Below are 22,401 nucleotides of genomic sequence, written 5' to 3' on the forward strand. Positions count from 1 at the left end.
CTTATAAAATAGCTATCTAGAAAAACTGTATTGGAGTTATAGGTTTAAACTTTTAAACACTTCATCATTCTAAAAATAACACAAAAAAACCCCTTACCTCCCATTCCAGTACTTCTGGCTTTGAACAAAAAGAACTTTTGCAATAATTACATTTCAACTGAATATCACTGGGAGAGACAAACTGACCATTTGTTGAAGACTGCACACTGAGAGTCTGAAAAACATAAATATATATATACACACACATCACTAAAAAAGAAAGTTACTTTTAAAATGTGCTTTTTCAAGTAAGCCTATAGTGTTTGAGAATTTTGGCGTTTATTTATAAACTCAGGAGCATTTCTGGCAAAAGCACAGCAGGTTAGTCTTTTCCCTTAATTCCTTTTCCCTTGTCATCTTAGGTTTTCCAATCTCAGATCTTTACCTTTAAGTTGTATTTCTTTTACCTTACCTTTCTAATGCTTGTTATTTAAGGGTAATTATAAATGCCAAAAAATAGTCTCCCAAAACTGAACACCTGTTAATCACAAAACATGTATTTTCAGATAAATACATTTCACAGCTTGCTTTATTTTGGTCACAGAAGTTCAAAGACCTACAAACAAATATTTTCAAATCCAAACCTCACCAAGGCAGATTATCAACACCTTACCTAAGCATACCACTTGAAAATACAAATACTAAAGTAAGAGGCCTTCAGTGAGAAATCCTGCATCTACTCAGATGAAAACTAGCTAATAGTCCTAGCTGGCCTCAATCACCATGGCAGGAAGAGTCGATCAGTCAAACAGCCAGCCCCCAAACAACTAAGGGTTTTCAGACTGAGAAAAATACTATAGATTGCATGTGTAGGTATGAGAATTTAATTCTGTAACTGCATGATTAACTTAATGCATTTCTGAGGCAATCAATGGATAGAGAACTCAATTTTACAGTATCCGTAGTCTTCCAGTAGGTCTTATACACCTACAGAACATAGTCTTTTGCACGTTCCCTAGATCAAGCAACACCTATTACACATGCGATGTTCAAGACAAAATTTGAATCAGGAGTAATCAGTCACTTAAGAAATTTGTCCTCTGGATTCTTCCTGTCTGTCTTCTCAACAAACTTTCCCACACCATTTGCAACAAGACAAATATATTAAAAGACAACAAGTTCTTTTCAGATAGATTTGTTACTCCCTCTCCACCTTGTAACAGTGAAAATGTAAAACACTTCTGTTACAGGATACTTTTCTTCAGACTCTCCTGTTACTAAGGGTTCACCTACGCTAAAAAAAAAAAAACCCCAAAAAATTGTGATGAGACTGATCAGGGTTTACTGGCATAAACCCTCACATAAGTGGACCCATACTGCCGAGTGCTAGCTAGCAGTGCAAACAGTATCGTTTTATGCAGATGCGCTAATTCTGTATCAGGAGTTTGCAGACATTAAGTAGTCATGCACATTTCCCAATCACGGACAGGACCAGAGAACAAAATACGATATACAGCAGAAAAGATGCCACCTTTATCCCAATGGTCCATTTTCCCATAACAACTTTAACAGTGTCTGATGCTCATATACAGTATTGTCATATTTTTCCCACTATATCCAGCAAATGTCCCTATAGTTGAGAGAGGTTTGCTAGACTTTTGGCTGCTCTAAATAGATAGCTGAAAACTTGTACTAACATGGGAGCCGCAAAGGCATTTTAAGTTCAAGGTCCAATCTGTGCATTTCTGCATTTGCAGGTTTCTGCACAGAGCAAACACCATGCTCAACACATGCTGCCATACGGGTTATGTAAGCACAATGAAAGTCCTAAAAGTTCTGGTTGAAAACAAAAAGAAATCAAGAAGCAAGTATACCCACCACTTCCAGTTCAGGAATGAAGGAAATGTTAAACAACTAGCAGATGCGACAACTTGTACAGAAACACTGAAGACAGAGGGAAGAATGAAGATGAAATATATTAAGTGCTCATCAAATGAAAAGCAGCCATATTTTTTGATGTCTGTAATTACCTTTAAATATGGGACCAAAACACCCTATTGTGAGGGCTACAAGTTAAAAGTAAAACTTTTTTTTTTTTTTTTAGTTTTCTCATGTATGGCACTGTTAGCTTCTTTTATTTATTTTCCCAGCTGTTTGCTGTGGTAGAAGTTCAGGCCCTACATAGTCTAGGGGGCTGGTAATTAAACAATAACAAAATCTAGAGATGTGAGAAAACAGAGTTTGAGAATGTTTAAAATTAAAACTTGTTTTAAAGTATATTTACATCTAACTGTAGATAAAAAAAATCTAAACAATTAAGAATTACTGTTTCTAAAACAAAACCAATGGTTTTTATCATAAACTCCTAAGGCCAACTAAATATTTTCACACAGAAATCAGTAAAGAACTGAATTCATATTACTGAAAGCTCTAAACCAAACAGAAGATGGTTGTAAAACCAACAGTTACAGAATCACAGAATCGTATAGGTTGGAAAAGACCTTTAAGATCATCAAGTCCAACCATTAACCTAACACTGCCAAGTCCACCACTAGACCATGTCCCTAAGCACCTCATCCAAATGTCTTTTGAATACCTCCAAGGATGGTGACTCAACCACATCCCTGGGCAGCCGCTTCCAATGCTTGATAACCCTTTCAGTGAAGTAAAATTTCCTAATATCCAGTCTAAACCTCCCCTGGCACAACTTGAGGCCATTTCCTCTCATCCTATCATTCATTACCTGGGAGAAGAGACCGACCCCCACCCCTCTACAACCTCCTTTGAGGTAGTTGTAGAGAGCGATAAGGTCTCCCCTCAGCCTCCTTTTCTCCAGGCTAAACAACCCCAGCTCCCTCAGCTGCTCCTCATCAGACTTCTGCTCCAGACCCTTCACCAGCTTCGTTGCCCTTCTCTGGACACGCTCCAGCACCTCAATGTCTCTCTTGTAGTGAGGAGCCCAAAACTGAACACAGTACTTGGGGTGTGGCCTCACCAGTGCCAAGTACAGGGGCATGATCCCTTCCCTAGTCCTGCTGGCCACACTATTTCTCATACAAGCCAGGATGCCATTGGCCTTCTTGGCCACCTGGGCACACTGCTGGCTCATATTCAGGCGGCTGTCAACCAACACTCCCAGGTCCTTTTCCCCTGGGCAGCTTTCCAGCCACTCTTCCCCAAGCCTGTAGCGTTGCATGGGGTTGTTGTGACCCAAGTGCAGGACCCAGCACTTGGCCTCGCTGAACCTCATACAATTGGCCAAGGCCCATCGATCCAGCCTGTCCAGATCCCTCTGCAGAGCCTTCCTACCCTCAAGCAGATCAACACTCCTGCACAACTTGGTGTCATCTGCAAACTTACTGAGGGTGCACTCGATCCCTTCATCCAGATCATTGGTAAAGATATTAAACAGAACTGGCCCCAACACAGAGCCCTGGGGAACACCGCTTGTGACCGGCCGCCAACTGGATTTAACTCCATTCACCACAACTCTTTGGGCCCGGCCATCCAGCCAGTTCTTTACCCAGTGAAGAGTACACCCGTCCAAGCCATGAGCAGCCAGTTTCTCCAGGAAAATGCTGTGGGAAACCGTGTCAAAGGCTTTACTAAAGTCTAGGTAGACAGCATCCACAGCCTTTCCCTCATCCGCTAAGTGGGTCACCTTGTTGTAGAAGATCAGGTTGGTCAAGCAGGACCTGCCTTTCCTAAACCCATGCTGGCTGGGCTTGATCCCTTGGTTATTCTCTACATGCCATGTGATAGCAGTTCATCACAAGATGATTTTGTATGCCTCCTTAAAGTTTTTATTATCCTGCTTACAATTAAGGAGTCCTTCTGTATAGTATTTTAATGAGTCAAGATGACATGCACATAGTATTTTCATCACCTTGCTTTGCCTCTAACTTACAAGTTGCTTAGAACAGAGAATATCTTTAGGAATTATTTGGGAGCATTATTACACACAAAGAATAATGCAGCAAAAAGATCATAAATTCATTAAAAATCTTTCACAGGTCACCCCAAACAGCAAGGTTTTACTGAGGTTGTGCTTTATCAAAGATACCTTTGAAATCTCATATATATATGTGTGTGCTCTTTTGAATATCTCAAATTCTATCAAAAAAATAGTTATGTTTAATCTGACTTTTCTTGAGCCTGCCCTGAACAACAAGAGCATGGGAAGTGCCAAGCAAAGCAAAAAATCATTGTAAAGCCCTTTTCAGCCTTCAATGCAACCACCTCAAACTGCTCTAAGCTGCCAAATTACTAATCAACAGTAGGCAGACACAGCCTAGGACTCTTCTGAGAAGACCAGCATAGTAGCACAGCTTCTGGCCTGCCCCTGCCACCGCAGCGTAAGCGACAGAGGGGTTATCCTTGCTCACAGCAACACAAAATCACATTGTGGAAACATTTCTGTACATAAATGTATTATGTGAAAGAGCTAGTAGGCAGCCAGACTGTGGTCAGTTTTTTTTCTAGTTGAGAAAAAATAACTTTGAAAGAATCAAGTTGTTCTTAATGTGAAAAAGAGAAGCAAATACGTACAAGGAATCTTTTACATATGGACATCCGCTACGACTGTTCCACAAGCAGAATCAGGGGCACTAAATTAAACAGGGCAGGAACCAAACACTCCTCTTACACTCATGCACACACAGACCTTCCAGCCTCAGCGTGGAAGCCTCAATTATTTTTATTATGATCAAATTTGGGAAAGTATTTCTGTGACAAGCATGCCAAGCTTCCTCCACACTTCCTGCTGCAACTTACTCCTTTTTTTAAATGTATGTATGTGTGTCTGTGAGAAAGAGAGATGTAAGATATATAACAAAGAACACTTACAGACACCACAATGATGCTGAAAGAGAACACAACATTAGTGAATAAACAGAGTGAGTAACCTGCTAAAAAACATTGTACTTATCATTCCTACACATACTGGTCCTACAACTCTCCACATACATCCATAAACTGGAAAAAACCAACCAAACAAAAAAATCAAAGCTTTAGCACAAATGTTCTGAAAATTTTGCATGGACTCATGTTTTGCAAGATAGCTTGTACTTTAAGACACTTACACATTTGGTAACTTTGGGAAGACACTTGTACTACAGCCTCCACATTCACAATAAATAAATTAGCAGTTTATTTTTCCTTAAGAGTCAAGTTCAGAGCAAGATCTTCAACTGACCCAGTAAAGGCACTGATAGCAAAACTGCCTTAAAACAATACAACTTTGGAACAGTTCTGTCCTTAACACTGCAATAACTTCCTCCCAGACAGAATGTGAAAGAAGACAAGATACAGTCACACTATTCTACCACCAACTCCCAAACAAAAATCACATCAAGCAGGCTATTCGCCCTCTTTTACCCTCTTTCTTACAAGGATGAATACTCTTGCAAGCTGTCCACACAAAGGAGAATATAGATATGGACATAAGTTGCACAACAAGCAGCTCAACTGAATCTTCCAAATATTTTAATACATTAAAACAAGTTAGCTAGAAACAAAAGGTTATGCATAAGATAAAATGACAATCAACCCTGAAGTAGTGTAAACAAATTAGGAATTTAAATATTCCAACCCATTTGTAAACCAAAAGGACTAAAATTTTTGCAGAAGGGAGACAGACATGAAACAGCAGTTTTTCTGTTCTGAGAAGGGTAACCCCTAACAAAGAATAACATATAGGAAGAACAGGCACAGTAAGAAAAAGGTATGAATATAATGCCAGAAAATTAAAACAAGAGTTATCTGCATTAGTAAACAGTGAAAAATATGGAGCACCATAGTAAATCAGCCTTTTTTTCAAAGGATCATAGCAGAAAGGATTGCAATTCACTGAATGGATTAAACCATTTTCTCAACTTAGGTTCAATCCCTTATGTGTCACTTAGGTATAAAAAAGCCTCAAAGGAACACTTACAGTCCAATGCTCACATTGTGGTATACTGTCCTTTCTATCTAAATACTACATGAACAGAACAAAGAAGCTGTTCTTATACAATCAACTCCTATCTAATGGTGAATACATTTTATTCTTCTAGACAGTGAATACATGAAAACTATCAAAAGTCAGAATCTATGACAGAGATTTTTGAGCAAACTAACCGTAAGCAAGTGACCACCTACCCGTTCTTGGTCTTTACTGAGAACTCACAGACTGTATGGCTGCTCTAATTAAACTCCACTACAACATTAAAGAGAGAGGTCTACATGTAGCACAAATTGCAAGAGAAGCATCAGCAAGGTCTCAGTAAGATCAGAAACTCATAACCAGCACCAACCGATCTGGCAGTTATATTCAATACTGCTGCTTAATGTTGACTTATCTGCAAATCCAAGAAGGCCCAGGCTGTATTTGTCATTCATTAGCTTTATTTTTCTCACTCAAATAGCAGAAAGGTTTTGTTCTGAGAGCTCTTGGGGCTGCAATCAATTCTAAGACCATGTAGAATAAAACAGATGCCGAATGAGTTTGCAAAAGTATTACAGATTTGTCATTACATACTAACAGTCTGCATCTATTTTGTTAATCAGTTCCACTGACAGCCGTCTACTAGATGGGTTAGGATGGAAGCACAGAATAGGGCTACATGATGGAGGTCCTATCCACGGTATATTAAGGAAGCAATTAAGAGATTGATTTACTTTCCAGTTGACAGAAAACAGCAAAGTTTAATGACAAAAGGGAAAACCCTGTACGGGTGTAACTGTTCAAGAACACATCAGAAGGCAATTATCAATTATACAGTGCACATCTGGGAAAACTGTTTTTACATAGAAAATTGAAATGTTTTCTTTAAAAATGTTCTTTGATCCCCTAGAAATTAAGGGCTACAACAGATTTTACACATGCTTTAACCTTGTCATTTCAAAAATATTACATTTTCACAAAGCATAGCAGCCTCTTGCAGTATGCTTATCATTGGGCTGCAACACTCCAGTTTCTGGACATAATTTAAACAGCTAGTTTCATCCATAGATGTTCTAATGGCTTAGGCTCTAACCTTTCATTTCAGAGACAGTCACTATTCCCCATGACACACCTTTGTTAGTACAATATTCAACATGAGAATTTTGTTACTGTATTTAGTATAAAAGACATGAAATTTGTTGATCTTCAATGCAAAACAGCAAAGCTCATCTCCATAAAAAGGCTGGGGTGGTAAAAATAAGATGAGCAGTGATATTGCTTTGTGTTTTCTTATGGTATCAAGGAGAAATGGGTTGTTGTTACCTGATTTTCTAAGTTTAAGATAGCAGCTAGTGTTATCATTAGGAAAGAGTACTTCGATCAAAGGAATTGTTATGAGACAGAAGCATCTGCTACGTTATTACTCATAAACACGTATATACAAACAAGTTAGTTTAATATGCAAATACTTAACACAAACACAAGTACACAAATATTTAGGGAGGAAAAGATTTAACACAACAGCTAACCTGAAATTTAGCTACACAACTGGAACTGCAAAAGTTGTACAGTTTTCCATCAGGCATTGTGGCTTGATACTGAGGTAAAGAGTTTCGTTTACAAAAGTGGCAAATAATTCCCATACCTAAAAGAAAAACGTAGTTTACAAACAAAATAAACACAAAATAGTAGCGCAGAAAAAAAACCCTCTGGATTACAGGTCAGCTCTTCCCACCATTTCAATGTAAAAAGCTAAGATTTGTCTGTTTTCCAGTCAGCTTCTACGAGTCACATAAAACAAAAGAAATTGCAGAGGTTTTGCTGAATTCTTCCATTAAAGATCAGCATTAAATATGAAATAGCACCTTCTTCTATAAAATTCACTAGAGCATTTTCAACTTTTGAGTTTGCTGAATTGAGATCTATGCCTGCTTTGCATATTGAAGAACACACATTTTGAGTTATTTACCAGTTCCTTTCACCCAGATAAAAAATTTTACCTAGAGAATATCCATGTACATTATAACTACCTCTATCCTTCTCCAATTGTTGCTTGAGGAGATAAAGTGGGGTGGGGTTGGATCACAGACAAGAGAATATTAATTCATATGCAAGCAAATTGCACTACCATTCTGTGACACATCAGAGCACATTATGTCTCAACATTTGTTCCCCAGAAGTCGTGAGACAGTTGAAAACTGTTTCTGACATCAAGCAAAGAGGCCAGTGGGGAAAATGACCCCTCATTTACTAGTGTTGAATGTGATCTTTTTTTTAAAAAAAATAAGTTTAAAAACCTGTAAAGTCACATCTGCATAGATTAATTCCAAAACAAAACAACCCACCCCCAGTGTTCAAACTTCAAAAAAAAAAGTCTACTCTGATCAGTGATGAAAATCCATCATCCTTTTCACTTACTTTGTGATTTTGCATATTTTGATTTGTGTGTGTTCATGCATGCAGTTGAGCAGTATGGCTCCATATATCCATTAGGTCCTATGCACTGAGTCATGTCAAAAAACCTGCACTGAGCTCTGCAGCCAGTACAAGATGTTAATTTGCCATATTTCTAAAACATAAAAAAAAGCAAAACAATGCATTAGTTAAAACTATGTTTGGCTTTTGGTTTTAAATTATGGTATAGCAAACACAGAGGAAAACTTATTTACTTCTGCAATTTGCTCCCCCATCAGAACCTTCCTATATTAACTAACTCTCATGATCATCCCCTCAAGAGCATCCAGCACTATGGTTGAGTCTCTTACTCCTGGGGGGAAGCTGACTAAAACTAAACTTCTGTGTAAAGACAAAAACCAAACACACACCCCTCAAAAAAACCCAAACAAACAAACAAACAAACAAAAAAACCCCATCCCAAATCCCACCATCTGCAAACTGTGGCTGTGGTAAGAGCATACAGCAAGCTGTGCTGAATTGAAGAGTTTGAAACAACACTGTTCCTCTCTCCTTGTTGATAGGACAATGGTTGTAAGAAAAGAAACAGGAGTCTGGCACGGCAAAGAAGGAGGATAAATAACGGTGCTAAACTTTGAAAAAAAATTGTACTCTCCAAATGATAACACCCTTAATATTATCAAGTATGAGTTAGGCGTAGCAGTTTCTTGGTAACAGCACTGTTAGGACAACATCTAGCTTCTCAATTCTCCTAGTTCCAGTCCTCCAGGCAGGAGAAACACGCTGCAGAGTTCCTATGCTCCTCATCGGATCCAATGAGGAACTGTGACTCTGTGAATCTGGTAACAGACTCAATTTTGACATCTCTCAACACAGCAGTCAATCAACAGTTTTCCACAGAAGGGAACAAATGTTCTATAAAAAGCACAGAAAAGTCACACCAAGCAGAAATACCGATGACACAGTCAACACACAAAATCAATAGTTCTGACCTGCTACATGTATTACATACTTCAGTGTTAGGCAAATATCTCAAGCACCATAAAGCAAGTTTCAGAAAAAAATGTCTAGACACCTTCCCTGCCCATAGAAGTAGTATCATGGTTTTGACAGCAATCATAGAGAATTCCTCATTAGAACAGCAATGAGTTTCCTATCAGGCAGACTCTCTCCTTACTGAGTATTAGAAAATACCCCATTGACACTTAGGCACTTAAGATTTCTTCCCTTCTGTTAAGGAATAGTTTTGGCACTACCTCTCCCTCTTTCCCTCTTCTCAAGGACTGAAGTGGGAAGGAAAGGCAAAGCATGTTTCATAGGTGCTTCACTTTGTTCAGAGTAACAGAAGCCTCAGCAGATATCTTTGCTCTTCCTGTTTTTAGCTACTTACATTTGAGAACTAGCTAAATCCAGTCTTACAGACAGCCAGAGAAGAAACTTACGGTTTTATAACATGTATCCATCTTCCCTATATTAAAAACATGTACATAAAAATGTACAAATACACCGAATTTGTGGCAGAGGCATGTGTAACATCCTGAAGAGACCAGCAAAATTTCAAGATACCACACAACTTCACAACTTCCACATGTTGCTTTGATGAAACCTTTGCTGTGGATTTCCTCCAAAAAAGAAGTATGTGTCAAGATATAAAGATCCTACCTAGAGGAGGGTATTTTATGCAACACCAGGATCCTTCCTTCCCATCTTATTTCATTTTTTTCTGTTTGCCTTTAAAAATGTTACCCAGCACTTAATAATACTCCTAGTCAGCCACAATATTGACAAAATTCACACTAAGTACCAAGACCAAAATGCAGCAATTATACTGTTCTATGAGTAGGAGCTATTCTTCTAATACACATTCACCTCCTCTGACATGTTAATAGAAAAAAGCAGGACATCAAGAATACTTCGAGTTATATTACCAGTGAGAACACAGGAGGTCACAATTTACAAAGGACTTGACTTCTTGGAACAAGCTTAATGGACAACAACCATCAAAAAACCTGCATGCACAAATAGTCTTGGTATCTCTAGAATAAACCAAAATGTAAATCTAGAAGCACTAATGCAAATATGCTGACACACAGCTTCACAAAGAGCATTGAGGAATATAATCAGTAAACAATGCACAGGTAAGTGAAGCTTTCACAAGTTCTAGGTCCAAAAGAAAAATCAAACTGAGGCCATGATGAGTTCAAGAGACAGCAAGATGAAAATACTGGTAATAATAAATGAATTTATAGTTAGCTGATCAGAGCATAATCAGAAAATATTCATTGTGTCAACAGACTACATGTTTTGACAAAAATCCCTTGAAAGTAGAAAGAGCTTTTGCTGACCAGCATCTCAAGTATCTCATTATTTAACTGATGTCAAGAAAGGATCATGCACACAAAGTACAGTGCAGCAGCATGTCCATCACTTCTGAATTTCAAATATCCTTATAATACTGGAGTTGTTTACCGATTTCACCCTAGATCTTTCAGACTTAAAAGCAACAAGAAGAATCTTTACTAATATCTAGTTAGAATCTAGCAAGCCTTGATCTAAATTATCAACACTACAAAGAACAAGAATTTCCAAAAAACATATCAAGGATGCAGAAGATTCTGTGAGCAGAAACAAAAGCATAACAGCAAAGCTCTCACTTTATTCTTCTCACAGCAACTAGGAAGAGTGTTTGAGCATTTCTGCATTATTAAAAGTTTAAACATGTTGTTACACAAGTGAAGGAGGTAGGACACCAGTGAAGAAAAAAAAAAAAAATTAAAAGGCCCAAAACCTCATAATCATAATTTCCTTCAAGTTGAACTTTTTCCTGCATTTTTATTACTCGTCAGTACTCCCAAAACTTGTAAGTTTGAATATTAAAACCATTCTAAACCCAAGGAATACAACACTATTATAAAAAAAGATTAAAGCATAACTGCAAGTATTCATCAAACAGCATTATATAGGTGTCTCACAATTATTTTAATAGTCTAACTCAAAGGCTTCCTCCATTGAGAACATCAGAGGACCTCATACTGTACTATCCCATATGTTTTTAGATAGCCATAATGCAGACCAAGAATTTTCTCTTGTTCTTAGAATCATAGAATAGTTTGGGTTGGAAGACACCTTTAAAAGTCATCTAGTCCAACCCCCCTGCAGTGAGCAGGGACATCTTAAGTGTCAAATTTCCAGATGAGACTCTCTCTTCTCAAGGTTCTCAGGTAACTTACATTTCTACTCTCACATTCATCACAACATACTTTCTTTCATCTCTAAGAATCTACAGTATTAGTTTCATTCCGTAGAAAAAGTAAGATTTGAGAATCCTTTCCCTAGAAGTACCCTTCTAGCTGGAATAAACAAACAGAAGATTCACTAAAACTAAGGAGAACTACAGTAATACATAGGGTCGAAGAGCATTCTTATGAGGTAAGGATTTTTGGCCTAGAAACAAGATAGCTTAAGAGAATAATGACAGAACCAAATGGTATAATGTGGGGCACTGTGGATCAACTGTTCATTTGTCTTTTCCAATACTAACAACTATGGGAAATCATATGAATATCAACAGAAGTTTCAAAACAAACAACAGGAGGCAGCTCTTTGCATGACAGACAGCAGGTCAGCAGAACTTCTTACCGAAGAGTGTCATGGATGGAAAAACTGCTTCTATGTGTTCACAAGGAGACTGGACAAGCACTTAAGAGATTCACTAAAAATAGCACACAGGAACTTTGCATAAAGTTCAAGAGATCCCCTGACCTCTAAAGGGTCAGAAGCTAAGAGAATGCTCAGGGGAAAATATCCAAGTACCTCCTGCCCTGTTCTTACACTTCCTTGCATGCCCACTTACATACACTGCAGGAGTCTCTATCCCCAGTCTGAACTAGAACAGCTGTTCTCATCTTCTTACTACAGAAGATTTTTCTTTTTAATTGAATATTTTAACCATCCTCAAGGAAAAGCGGGTGTTCAGAAAAGAAATTTAGAAAAATTTAAAGCTGTGTCAATGTTGTTGGTATTTCACAGTCAGGGGACAAAAGAAAGAATTTCACTGGTAGAGAGAAAAACAGAACAAAGAATACCAACATCTTCATTACTGATTAAGAGGGAACAAAAAAAAAAAAAGAAAACTTCCTGATTCTTTATTTTAAACATCACTGCTTCATTCTTTGTTTCAAAAGGATAGAATCACAGAATCATGTAGACTGAAGGGGACCTCCAGAGGTCAAGTACAACTTTCTGCTCAAAGCAGGTCCAGAGCTGGTTGCTCAGGATCTTGTCCAGGCAAATCTGAGCATCTCCAAGGATGAGCATTCCAAAACCTCTCTGGAGGATTTCACCGCCCTCACAGAAAAAAGCTTTTCCTTCTATCTAAATCAAGTTTCCCTGTGTTTTCAAGTTGGGCCTGTTGCCTCTCAACCTTCCACTATGCACTTCTAAGAAGAGTCCAACTTTGTCCTCTCTATACCATCCCATTATATAACTGATCCCCCTTTAGCCTTCTGAAGGTTGAACAAACTAACATCTCCCCAAGCCTGTCCTCCTATGTCATGTGCTCCAGCCCTCTAAACATCTTGGTAGCTGCTCTCCATGAACTTGCATCAGCATGTCAACGCCTTTCATCCTGTGGAATCCAAAACTGGACACAGTGCTCCAGATGCAGTCTCAGAATTGCGGGGAGGGCAGGGAAGGCAGGAAGGCAGGCAGGGCACGGAAATCACTTCCGTTGACCTACTGGCTACACTGTTGCTAATACAGCAATAGGTTGCCCAGAGCAGCTGTGGAGTCCCCATGCTGGGAGATACTCAAAACACAGATGGACAGGGTCCTGGACAATCTGCTCCAGGTGACCCTGCTTGAGCAGGGGGGTGGACAAGATGACCTCGAGAGGTCCCTTCCAACCTCAACCATTCTGTGATACAACCCAGGATGCAGTTGGCCATCTTTGCTGCAAGGTCACAGTGCTAACTCCTGTTCAACTTGTTGTCCACCAGGATACCCAAGCCTTTTTCTCCAAAGCTGCTTTCTTGGCAGTTATCTTCCATTCCAGATGAAGTACTGGCTTCATCTTGCGCTGCTCATGATACTTCAATGGTAGGCAAAAGTGATTATAGACAAAAACCCTGCACATGCAAACTAGAATCAGTTTCAAGTTTCCTTCAAAGATGGAATTAACTTGGAACCAAGCCACAAGAGAACGCATCAAGCATTTTCCTTCCATGCACCACTTCTGGCAAATTCAAATCTACAGTGTCCTATAAAATATATGCAAGTTTAAGGACTGCTATTTTAAGAAAAATTTTAAGTAAAAACACTGCTATCAAACCTGTACAGACAATTGTATCAATTAGATTACTAAGTAAAAAAAAAAAAAAGTTAAATTAATCCAGAGGCAAAATTTCTAGAGAATAATGGCCCAGTGCCCTCTGAGGGGAATCTTGATGCAAAATAGTCTGAGTACACCTCTCCCTCACTATTCTATCTAGATTCTGTTTTGAGATGACCTCATTTTAGCTAGATCCCATTGCATATTTGACCACTTCCAAAGCATAAAGTCTAAGGTAAAAGCAGAAGCCTGAATATTCTTCTGTTCTTATTATATTTGATTCTAAACTCACTTGTTCTTTCACGACTTGTTTCTATACCCTATTAGAGACTTAATCCTAGAAATCAGGTCTACTTCATGATAGGTATCTCATGACAGATAACTGAGAAAAGACATAAAACTTGATGTGATTTGAAAAATTTTACGTGTTACTAGTTCTATATACATTTCAAATCCTCATTCTGTCCACTAGGACAATATTGAAGTCAAACTGGCAACTACAAAAGTGGCTATCAAGATGCAAGACAAAACAGATGAATGAGATATATTCCAGAAATACAAGCATTGTTGCAACAGAAATCCAAATTTCTGGAAAGAAGAGAAAGTTCACTTGGAGGGTTTCTGAGGAATTTTTATTCTTGCCATTATCAGCAACAGTCATTTTAGAAGGAATCTTGATCTTCCTTTATTTCTTACTGAAAGGATCATGAAAGCTGAAGTCTAGAGCTCTTCTTGCATACATCCTACTAAGAAGAAAGATCAAGCCCCAAAATAAGTATCAGACCAATACTGTAATTTCATGGTAGTTTAGAAGTGAGCTTCACTTCTGTTTGCAACTGAAACTGATGAAAGTCTCTGTTCTTGAACCTTCTGGCTGCAAGAGTATTTCAGTAAAGGTGTTAGTGCCTTGCATCTAGGCATCTGTGCTACAGACTTTTATTCTTGACTGAAAAAAAGCAGTATGATCTGCTTCATGTGCCTTCAGAAGGACAGAGAGCAGGATGAAGACCATGTCTGCAATGTAAGAGAGCATTCTTGCTACAACTTCTCCCATGCAAGGGCCAGTCGACTGAGAACATCAGAATACCAGCTCATTATTACAACACTATGTAGGCAGCCCAAAGATTTGTTTCCAGTTGAAGGAAATGCTTTGCAGTCAAACTCATATGGTCCACAGTAAACCAGATTGGTACATACTTCTCAATCCAGGCAAACTTCTCTCTGGTAGCTTTACAGAGTAACAGTTTCAGATCAGAAATAAGATAAATACAGGGAAAGCTTCTAGAAAAGAATATTCTGGGACAGAAACACAGTCAACCTGTGTTCAAATACAAAGGTAAAGGAGAAGTAAGACAGAAATTTTCTGTAAGTAGAAAAGCAGAGATATTCATTACATGGAATTCTATAACAGACATCCATTAGTAAGGCAATCAAGAAAACAGCAGCTAAACTACTTCAGATCTATTTGAAAAAAGGATGGTCCAGATGGATCCAGAAGCAACACAAACATCTAAGAAAAGAACCAGATGTCAGCAGAATCTGTAACAGCAAAGAAGGAAGAAACTGTATTATTTATACAGTCTTTTGAAATACTGCACCCAAATAATCTCTCCCCCAAGAGCAACAACTGTAAACTCTTCCCTGCTCCAACAAAAGAGATTAAGATTAGTAACACCTGAAAAGCATTTGCCCAAGTCTTAAGAGCAAAAGCTGAAGTAATTGCTTTTGTGGTCCTTGAACACCAAGTGATTTGTGTTTACATTCCATCAGCTGAACTCTGCAAACAGCCAAATCAGTAACTTGTCCAGTAACTTTTCTTTGGCATCTCCAACTGCCAGTGCTCCCTCTTTTTGCCAGTTTTGTTGCTGCTCTCAAGACACTTGTCTTCATGCCTTCAAGAAAAGCAGAGCTGAAAATCCCTTCTTCCCCTGACTCAAAAGGCAAGTTACTTTTACATTAACTGAATGTTTCAGCTGTTTGTTTTGCGTCTTCTCCCTCTTCCCCTCAATCCTCTCCAATTATTCCAGGTACAGGAGTGCACAGATGTGGTTATATCCATCCTACCTCCGATACCTAGTGATACCACCTTCTTGCTTCTTCCTCTTCCTAAGAATTTCCTGTGCTCCCACACAGATCACACCTCACAATTTTGACTGCCATAAGTACTTTTCTTCAGAACTACAAAGCTGTTTTAACATCTCTGATATACCTATCTCACTATCTTCTAAAATATTGAGGAAATAACATCCTGAACGCTTACTATGAATGATAATTCAGGTGCTTAAGGAAGCTGATTATATAGTTTTTATTGAAGAGCAGCAAGTTCTACAGCTGAAGACAGACATCTGAAGCAGAAATAGCAAAATAAATGGTTCCAGAAACAGGAGTAAATAAAAGGTAGAAGAACAGGTAGAACAACAGGATAGTTTCTAGAAGAACTTGATTTGCATCAGAGACACAAGAAACTGGAGGCATAAATATCAGGAGGCCTCAACGCCCCCCACCACCACCACTAAGCAGGAAGGAAGGGGAATTAAGTATTTCTTGGTTGATAAAGATTTCTGTCATTTAACCATGGTAGATGGGGTAAAAAGCATCTAGCTATCTCCATTTGTAGGAGTGTACATAGTATCAGACTTTAGTATTATCAGAGATTACTTAATACCAAACTTAGTATTACCTGAAGTAAGACAGAAGTGGTTTACCGTATGAGGAAGAGATTCCACTACTAAACCACAGTTTGAACTGGCTGAAACCACAGAACTTCTCTTTAAAAAAGTGACCAGAAATTAAAAACAAAACAAAAACCCCCTAAATTTGAAAAGTCAGTATTTCTAATATTTCAATGTAAAGGAGCTGTTAAACTCTCACAATTACTGTTTTTGTCAACTGTATTTACTGTTGAAACAGACACTTGGAAACAAGAGTTTAGAAAGCAGTAACAATGTCAGGAAGCAGCAGATTTTGCAGTTAATTGTACTATCAAAATAAAAAGGACAGATCTGACCTAATAGTAAAGAAGCACAGAAAGATAACAGACACTGTATGGAACAAGACAAAGTTGAAAACCCTAGATGCTTCCACTGAAGTACTATGTGACAAGACAGTCTATTTAGCATAGCATTCAGTGAGATTGAAACCAGTAGGTAACAATGCATTTTGTGAGATTAAATACAAATTCTACAAAAGCAATGAATCATAAGTTGCAGAACTGATACGCATATTACTGTACACAGTGAAGGCTCCTAAACCCCTGCACACAGATAAAGCAGATGAATTACAGAGTTTCACAAAAGCAGTTGTTTGGCAAGGAGCAGAATTCAAAACAAGGAAGCACAACTGCCTAGGTTGGATTTTTTCTATTGCTTGTACGTGAATGGCTTAAAGGGATGGCATAGCCTGGTTAGTCTTGAAGCATGTTCAGTAGTAAGTCTTCATCTCATCAGGGAAGTCAATCAAATGCACTTTTATTCAGTGCTGAAAGAAAATTTTCACTAGATGAAAACATACTGCAAGCATCCTCTCCAACTAGGAATATACTCATTTGGCTTGCATTCACCCAGTACTGACCTCATTCCAGAGCTATTAAGAAGCCTAAGAAGAAACAGCTAGAGTTCCTTCCCCCCTTTTTTGACAGCACATTAAGACCATAACTTTTAAGAAGCACCCAAAGCAAGCAAATCCCAGGTCATATTCCAACAAGAAGAATTTTAGTTAAGGCAACAAAGCAAAAAAAGTAAAGGAACATTTTAAACTAGTAAAGCATTAAATGCTTTCATGGCACAATCAAGAGCACTGTGGACTGATTAGGCCAGTAAGCAAAGCAGTTAAAGACTGTATTTTTAAAAGTAGACACAGACTCAGCTTTATCTTAGTTGAACAGCTGAAAATTAAAAGGTATGGTGGGTTGCACAGGCCAAGTCACAGAATTCACTTGTCCCTTAGAACAAGGTTGTCAAGCCTGTACCCAAATCCAGCAAACCGGGACACAAACAAGGTTGCAACTGCCATGAAAAGGAAGTCGACTAATTTTGTAGACAGAAAATATGCAACAGTATCAGAACATTGAATCAACATATGTATATGCTTTTGGTTAATATGTCTTCACAACAGGCATATTCGGGGTCTGTTTCAATTTATTGCATAGATACTTATTTTTAAATGAATCACTACAGTTATTTTTAAAATTGTTAAGTTCTCATTCTAATTATATGAAATGCCTACTTGAAGAAATAAAATATTTCAGCATTTGCACAGTTACAGACAATTTAGCCACCTCCTTGTCAGCTATGATCTCATTCTCTTCTAGCATTGTTTTGTTTTATTCATTTTGTTTAGCATCATTAACTCCCTCTTGCCCCTTTACATGTGAAGAGATTGTACCTCAGTGCAACAGGTAAAGAATTTATGATCTAGAAGTAGTCGTCGTCTTCAGGTTTAAAAAAAAATAACCACGTTCAATAAGGGCTTTGTTATTTTATCTAAACTGTCACAGTTATTTCATTTTTGGAGGAAGTATTTTATCGTTGTTTTCTCTTTTTTAAAAAAGCTTGACCTGCACATAGCTGTCTTCATGAACAGCTGTTGTGCCATCAGGAAATTAACATGCTCTTGCATATAACCACAATGAGCATTAGTTAGGCTTTGTCTATTTAAATTTTTTTTACATTCTTACACGATTTATTAATCTATTATTCTTCATAGCTCTTTTAATATGAAAGAAACCTAAGTTCTGTAATTACTTCAGTTTTAGGTAACAAAGAACAGCCATCACCTCTCAGAAAAGCAAAACACAGGATGCAATATTCAAGAGTATTTGTGTGTCTGTTTTAAAGCAGGTTCTGAAACTGGTACGTAAAAAGCTAAGTGCATCCACGACCCTGAAAGGTGACTTAAGCACTTCAGAAAAAGCCTACTCCCCATCCCAGGAATAACACTGTTTCTTACTCCCACCAACAGTCTAAGGCAGAGGAAAGAAACCCTTTGTAGCCGATGGATTATTTGCACTCAGTGGCCATTCCGAGAGCCACAGTAATTTTTTTATTACCCACAATTTTAACTTTTTCATTCCAGGAAGAAAAAATGTCCAGGATAAGTTATTGAAAATTAATTGTTCAAATCAGTGTAATATTTATTCAAAAAAATAGGGATGAAGTATATAGATAGGTACAAGTAATAAGAATCAGTTTTCATTTATTACTACTACAAATGTATAGCATATTGATAGGCGTATGACATTTACAATATAAACTGCTTAATACAAAGCTCATACCGGTCAGACCTATGTATTTTACAACTGTTTGTAAGAAAACATTTGCTAAAACTTATGTGACACATGATAATCAGTTGTACAACACAATGCTGTAATCAAATGATACATCAACTTTTCCTATATTATTGATCCCATTGAGTTTATTTCAGCGTGTAATAGCAACTCTCCCATATTCTCTCCTTCACCAGTTCTCCTTTAAAAACAAGATCTAATAAAAAATTTCCAAGAAAACATTGTTACAACTGAAAAAAGCAACCTACAATTTACCAATTGTGGCCCAATGAGTTGTCAGTGACATTTGCCAAAGTCTAAATACCTTTTATAAAAACAGAATTCCTTGAATACATTCAGTTCAAAAAACCTTAATGCAAGTGGAAGTTCAAACCTAAATAAATCCTGTTACACAACTAAATATGCTCAAATAATTGCGTCCTGAGCAACTTTGGCACCTACAGCAACATACACTAAAAAACTCCTAATTTTATAGTTTGAGTTTCTCTTGATATCAAAAACACCCCAAAACCCCCACACTCCAGGAACATTTGAATCCTACCAGTTAAGAATTATGCTTAATCACCACTCCAAACCAGATGCACATGAGCACTAGAATTAAGCTTCTCACAGCCTATTACAGTTCCCCAGTGCCAAATATTTCCACAAAAGTTTTAAGAACTTGCTTGAATAAAGTCTGCTGTCAGAACTGAATGCACCAAAACAATGCGTCTCAATTTTAAAGCTTCTCTTAAGGAACCTCACAATAATGCACCATACCCGACACTACTTGTGAAGATTCCTGGTACTGCAAACTGCTCCTCCGCCCCAAATCAAACCAGAACATACAACCTGCTACCCATATCCTTCTCAAATACATATCTAAACACAAAATACAAAAATATCTGAACAAATAGAGTACAGTCTGTAATGAGAGTTAAGTACAGATTTATCATTCGACCTCTCAAAATTCCATGTTCATTTCATAATTCCATGTGCAGTGCATGTTATACTGGTTGTGTGGGAATGTCTCAAGTTCAAAGTTAATCTCATGCCTTTTTGTTTCTTCGAGAGACAGTATTCAACGTTTCTTCAAGTCTTTCCATGGCTTCTGGGTATGACTATGTTTTTAGTATCTTGGAAACCTATCCTGTCCCTTTTGGTATAGCTGTGACAAAAGAATAACGCTTATGTTACGTTTTCAGTTACGCTGTTTACATATGCACGTTTCCAGATTTGCTGTTTGCACATTGCATATACACAAGAACAGCCATCCCCAAAAGTATCAAAACTGAATGTCCAAAGAGAAAATACAAACATACATGATGCAACATTAAAGAACTTAAAAACATTCAGCACTGCACTCCCTTTTCTCTTGGATCACTGGTTCCTTAAAAATGGAAAGAGATGAAGAAAGAACCCAAAGCAATGTGCAGCACTGGGGCCGCTCACATATTCAAGTGTGGACTTCAAAATCAGATAAAGAAATTTCTTTCTAGTAAAATAGTACTTTCTTATTTCATAACACTATCCCTACAAACTCAGAGCAGAATGTACCAAGCAAAAAAACCCAAAGGAAAAAAAAAAAAATCCCCAAATTGCATATCCTCCTCCAAAATATTTACTATTTCACAGCTATCCTATTATACCATAAATACTGCAATTAACATTTAAAACCTCCCAGCCAGCATTAGCAGTGGTTCAGAGCTAAGCTGGTTCTGTAATATGTAAAAGACATCAGCATCAGGTTTCTTGATTTGGAATTATTTTTAACCACAACAATTATTACTATCTTAATGGTCTTCAGAATAAATTAAAAAACCAAACCAAGTAAAGAAAATAAAAGCACAAAATTTTACATGTCGAAGGATGAAAGTAACAATAAATTTTGAAATCCTATGCTATACAGCAAAGGAGATTAGACATAGTACAGGTACAGAGCCAATGTATAATCAGTTAGAACATTCTCACAGCAATGTCCAACCTGTATGCTCTGCACATTTTTGAATGTTTTGATTGCATACAACTGAGCTTTTATATCTAAAAAAGAACATCACTTAAGGACTAGTAAGCTTGTGTGTCAGGCTTGCTATTAATATACTTGTGATACACCCATTAGAAAGAAATAGAAATTATTAACAGAAAGTTTAATTTTAATGATATTTTCATTAATAACAAATAGGTATTGCTATTACAGCAACATCAAAAAAAAGCCAGGAGTAAAACATCCATTCCAGCTAGTCTGCCCCCATTGGAATGAATTTCATTTTTAGAAGTCTGTTACTTAAGGCTTCTAATGAGAAGTAAAACCATGTTATGAGTAACAGGATAAATTTAAGGCGTATTAATGTTTATAAATTTTAATTTTATAATGTTTATAAATTTTAATTTATAGGTAAAGAAGTAATTACCTGCTTGTATTCACCAACGCAGTTCTGACAACAGAATCTTTTCTGCTGACCATCAATAGTAAGAATATTGTTTCCAGCTCCTTTACTGGGCAAATACTCTCCGCAATGCTCACAGCAATTCATTATTAAGCCATTTGCCATCCTGTATCTATTGAAGCAATGGTCACTGCACAGCTTATGAGTCATATTTTTAAAGCTAACTTCATGACGAATCTAAAAAATAAAAATTAAAAAAATGTATTCTATCACCACACAAGCATGAAGTTGCCTTAAAATACTAGACAAGCCAAAAGTCTTACATTCATGTACAATAACTAAAACCAGATTATAATAGCTCACTATTTAAGAACAGAGATGCTTGAAATGACCATGAAATATAGAAACAGAAATTGGTGTTTCTGTTGTCTCCAAAGTTCTAGAAAAAAAATGTTGGACTCATTTTTTCTTTTAGCCTAGAAGCAAAGATCACAGAGAAGGATGTAACAATTGCATATTAAAGCAGAAGGTAAATTTATGCAATTTTATAAAATACTCAATTTGCAGGCTAACAACATGGCATATAAAGACTGGCCAGACACATCTGCTGTGTAAAGTAATAGCCTGACCTATGGCAGGCCCAGTAACAGCATCAAGAGTAGATTAATACATTAATGAGAATTTAAAATTATGTATATTCTACATATCTCTAAAAACATTTGCATAATGTTTCAAAATATGCAGTAAAAATAAAGTAAATAATATAGTAAATATTGACTTTTTTCAACAGCAGTTCTCCTACATGGGAGATCTGGGTTATAATTACAAGATTCTATGCCTAATAAAATTGTTGACAGTAGCTACAAGATATTAGCAAAAGGCACTTCAAGTTTCTGAAACAACAAAAAAAAAAATCAAATATTAACCTCTTTGAATTCTTTCTTCCTTCAGTTGCTCTTCATGAATATTAAGCCTGCATATCTTAATATCTCACTGCATATGACAATACTGAATAATTTTAAATTTTCTTATTTTCAGTTTTCTTGTTTCAGAATAGAAGTTATTAATATCATCATTACGGAGAAAGATAAGAGGAAAAAACAAA

The 22,401-nt window shown here is 37.2% G+C and overlaps 1 protein-coding gene across 9 annotated transcripts in view; it reads right to left on the reverse strand.

Annotated features, from left to right (window-relative positions):
- ZMYM2 (zinc finger MYM-type containing 2) overlaps positions 1-22,401 on the reverse strand; it is a 95,344-nt gene that overhangs the window by 37,625 nt on the left and 35,318 nt on the right. For 8 of the 9 annotated variants that reach the window (XM_075490949.1, XM_075490947.1, XM_075490950.1 and 5 more), the window contains 4 exons: positions 21,321-21,533; positions 8,321-8,471; positions 7,432-7,547; positions 98-214 (listed from right to left, as the gene is read on the reverse strand). In XM_075490949.1, coding sequence (XP_075347064.1) covers positions 98-214; positions 7,432-7,547; positions 8,321-8,471; positions 21,321-21,533 — 597 coding nt within the window. The remainder of the gene's footprint in view (positions 1-97; positions 215-7,431; positions 7,548-8,320; positions 8,472-21,320; positions 21,534-22,401) is intronic. The other variant, XM_075490945.1, reaches the window with a different exon arrangement.

Source organism: Mycteria americana, chromosome 1 (assembly GCF_035582795.1).
Source record: "Mycteria americana isolate JAX WOST 10 ecotype Jacksonville Zoo and Gardens chromosome 1, USCA_MyAme_1.0, whole genome shotgun sequence".
NCBI classification, from domain to species: domain Eukaryota; kingdom Metazoa; phylum Chordata; class Aves; order Ciconiiformes; family Ciconiidae; genus Mycteria; species Mycteria americana.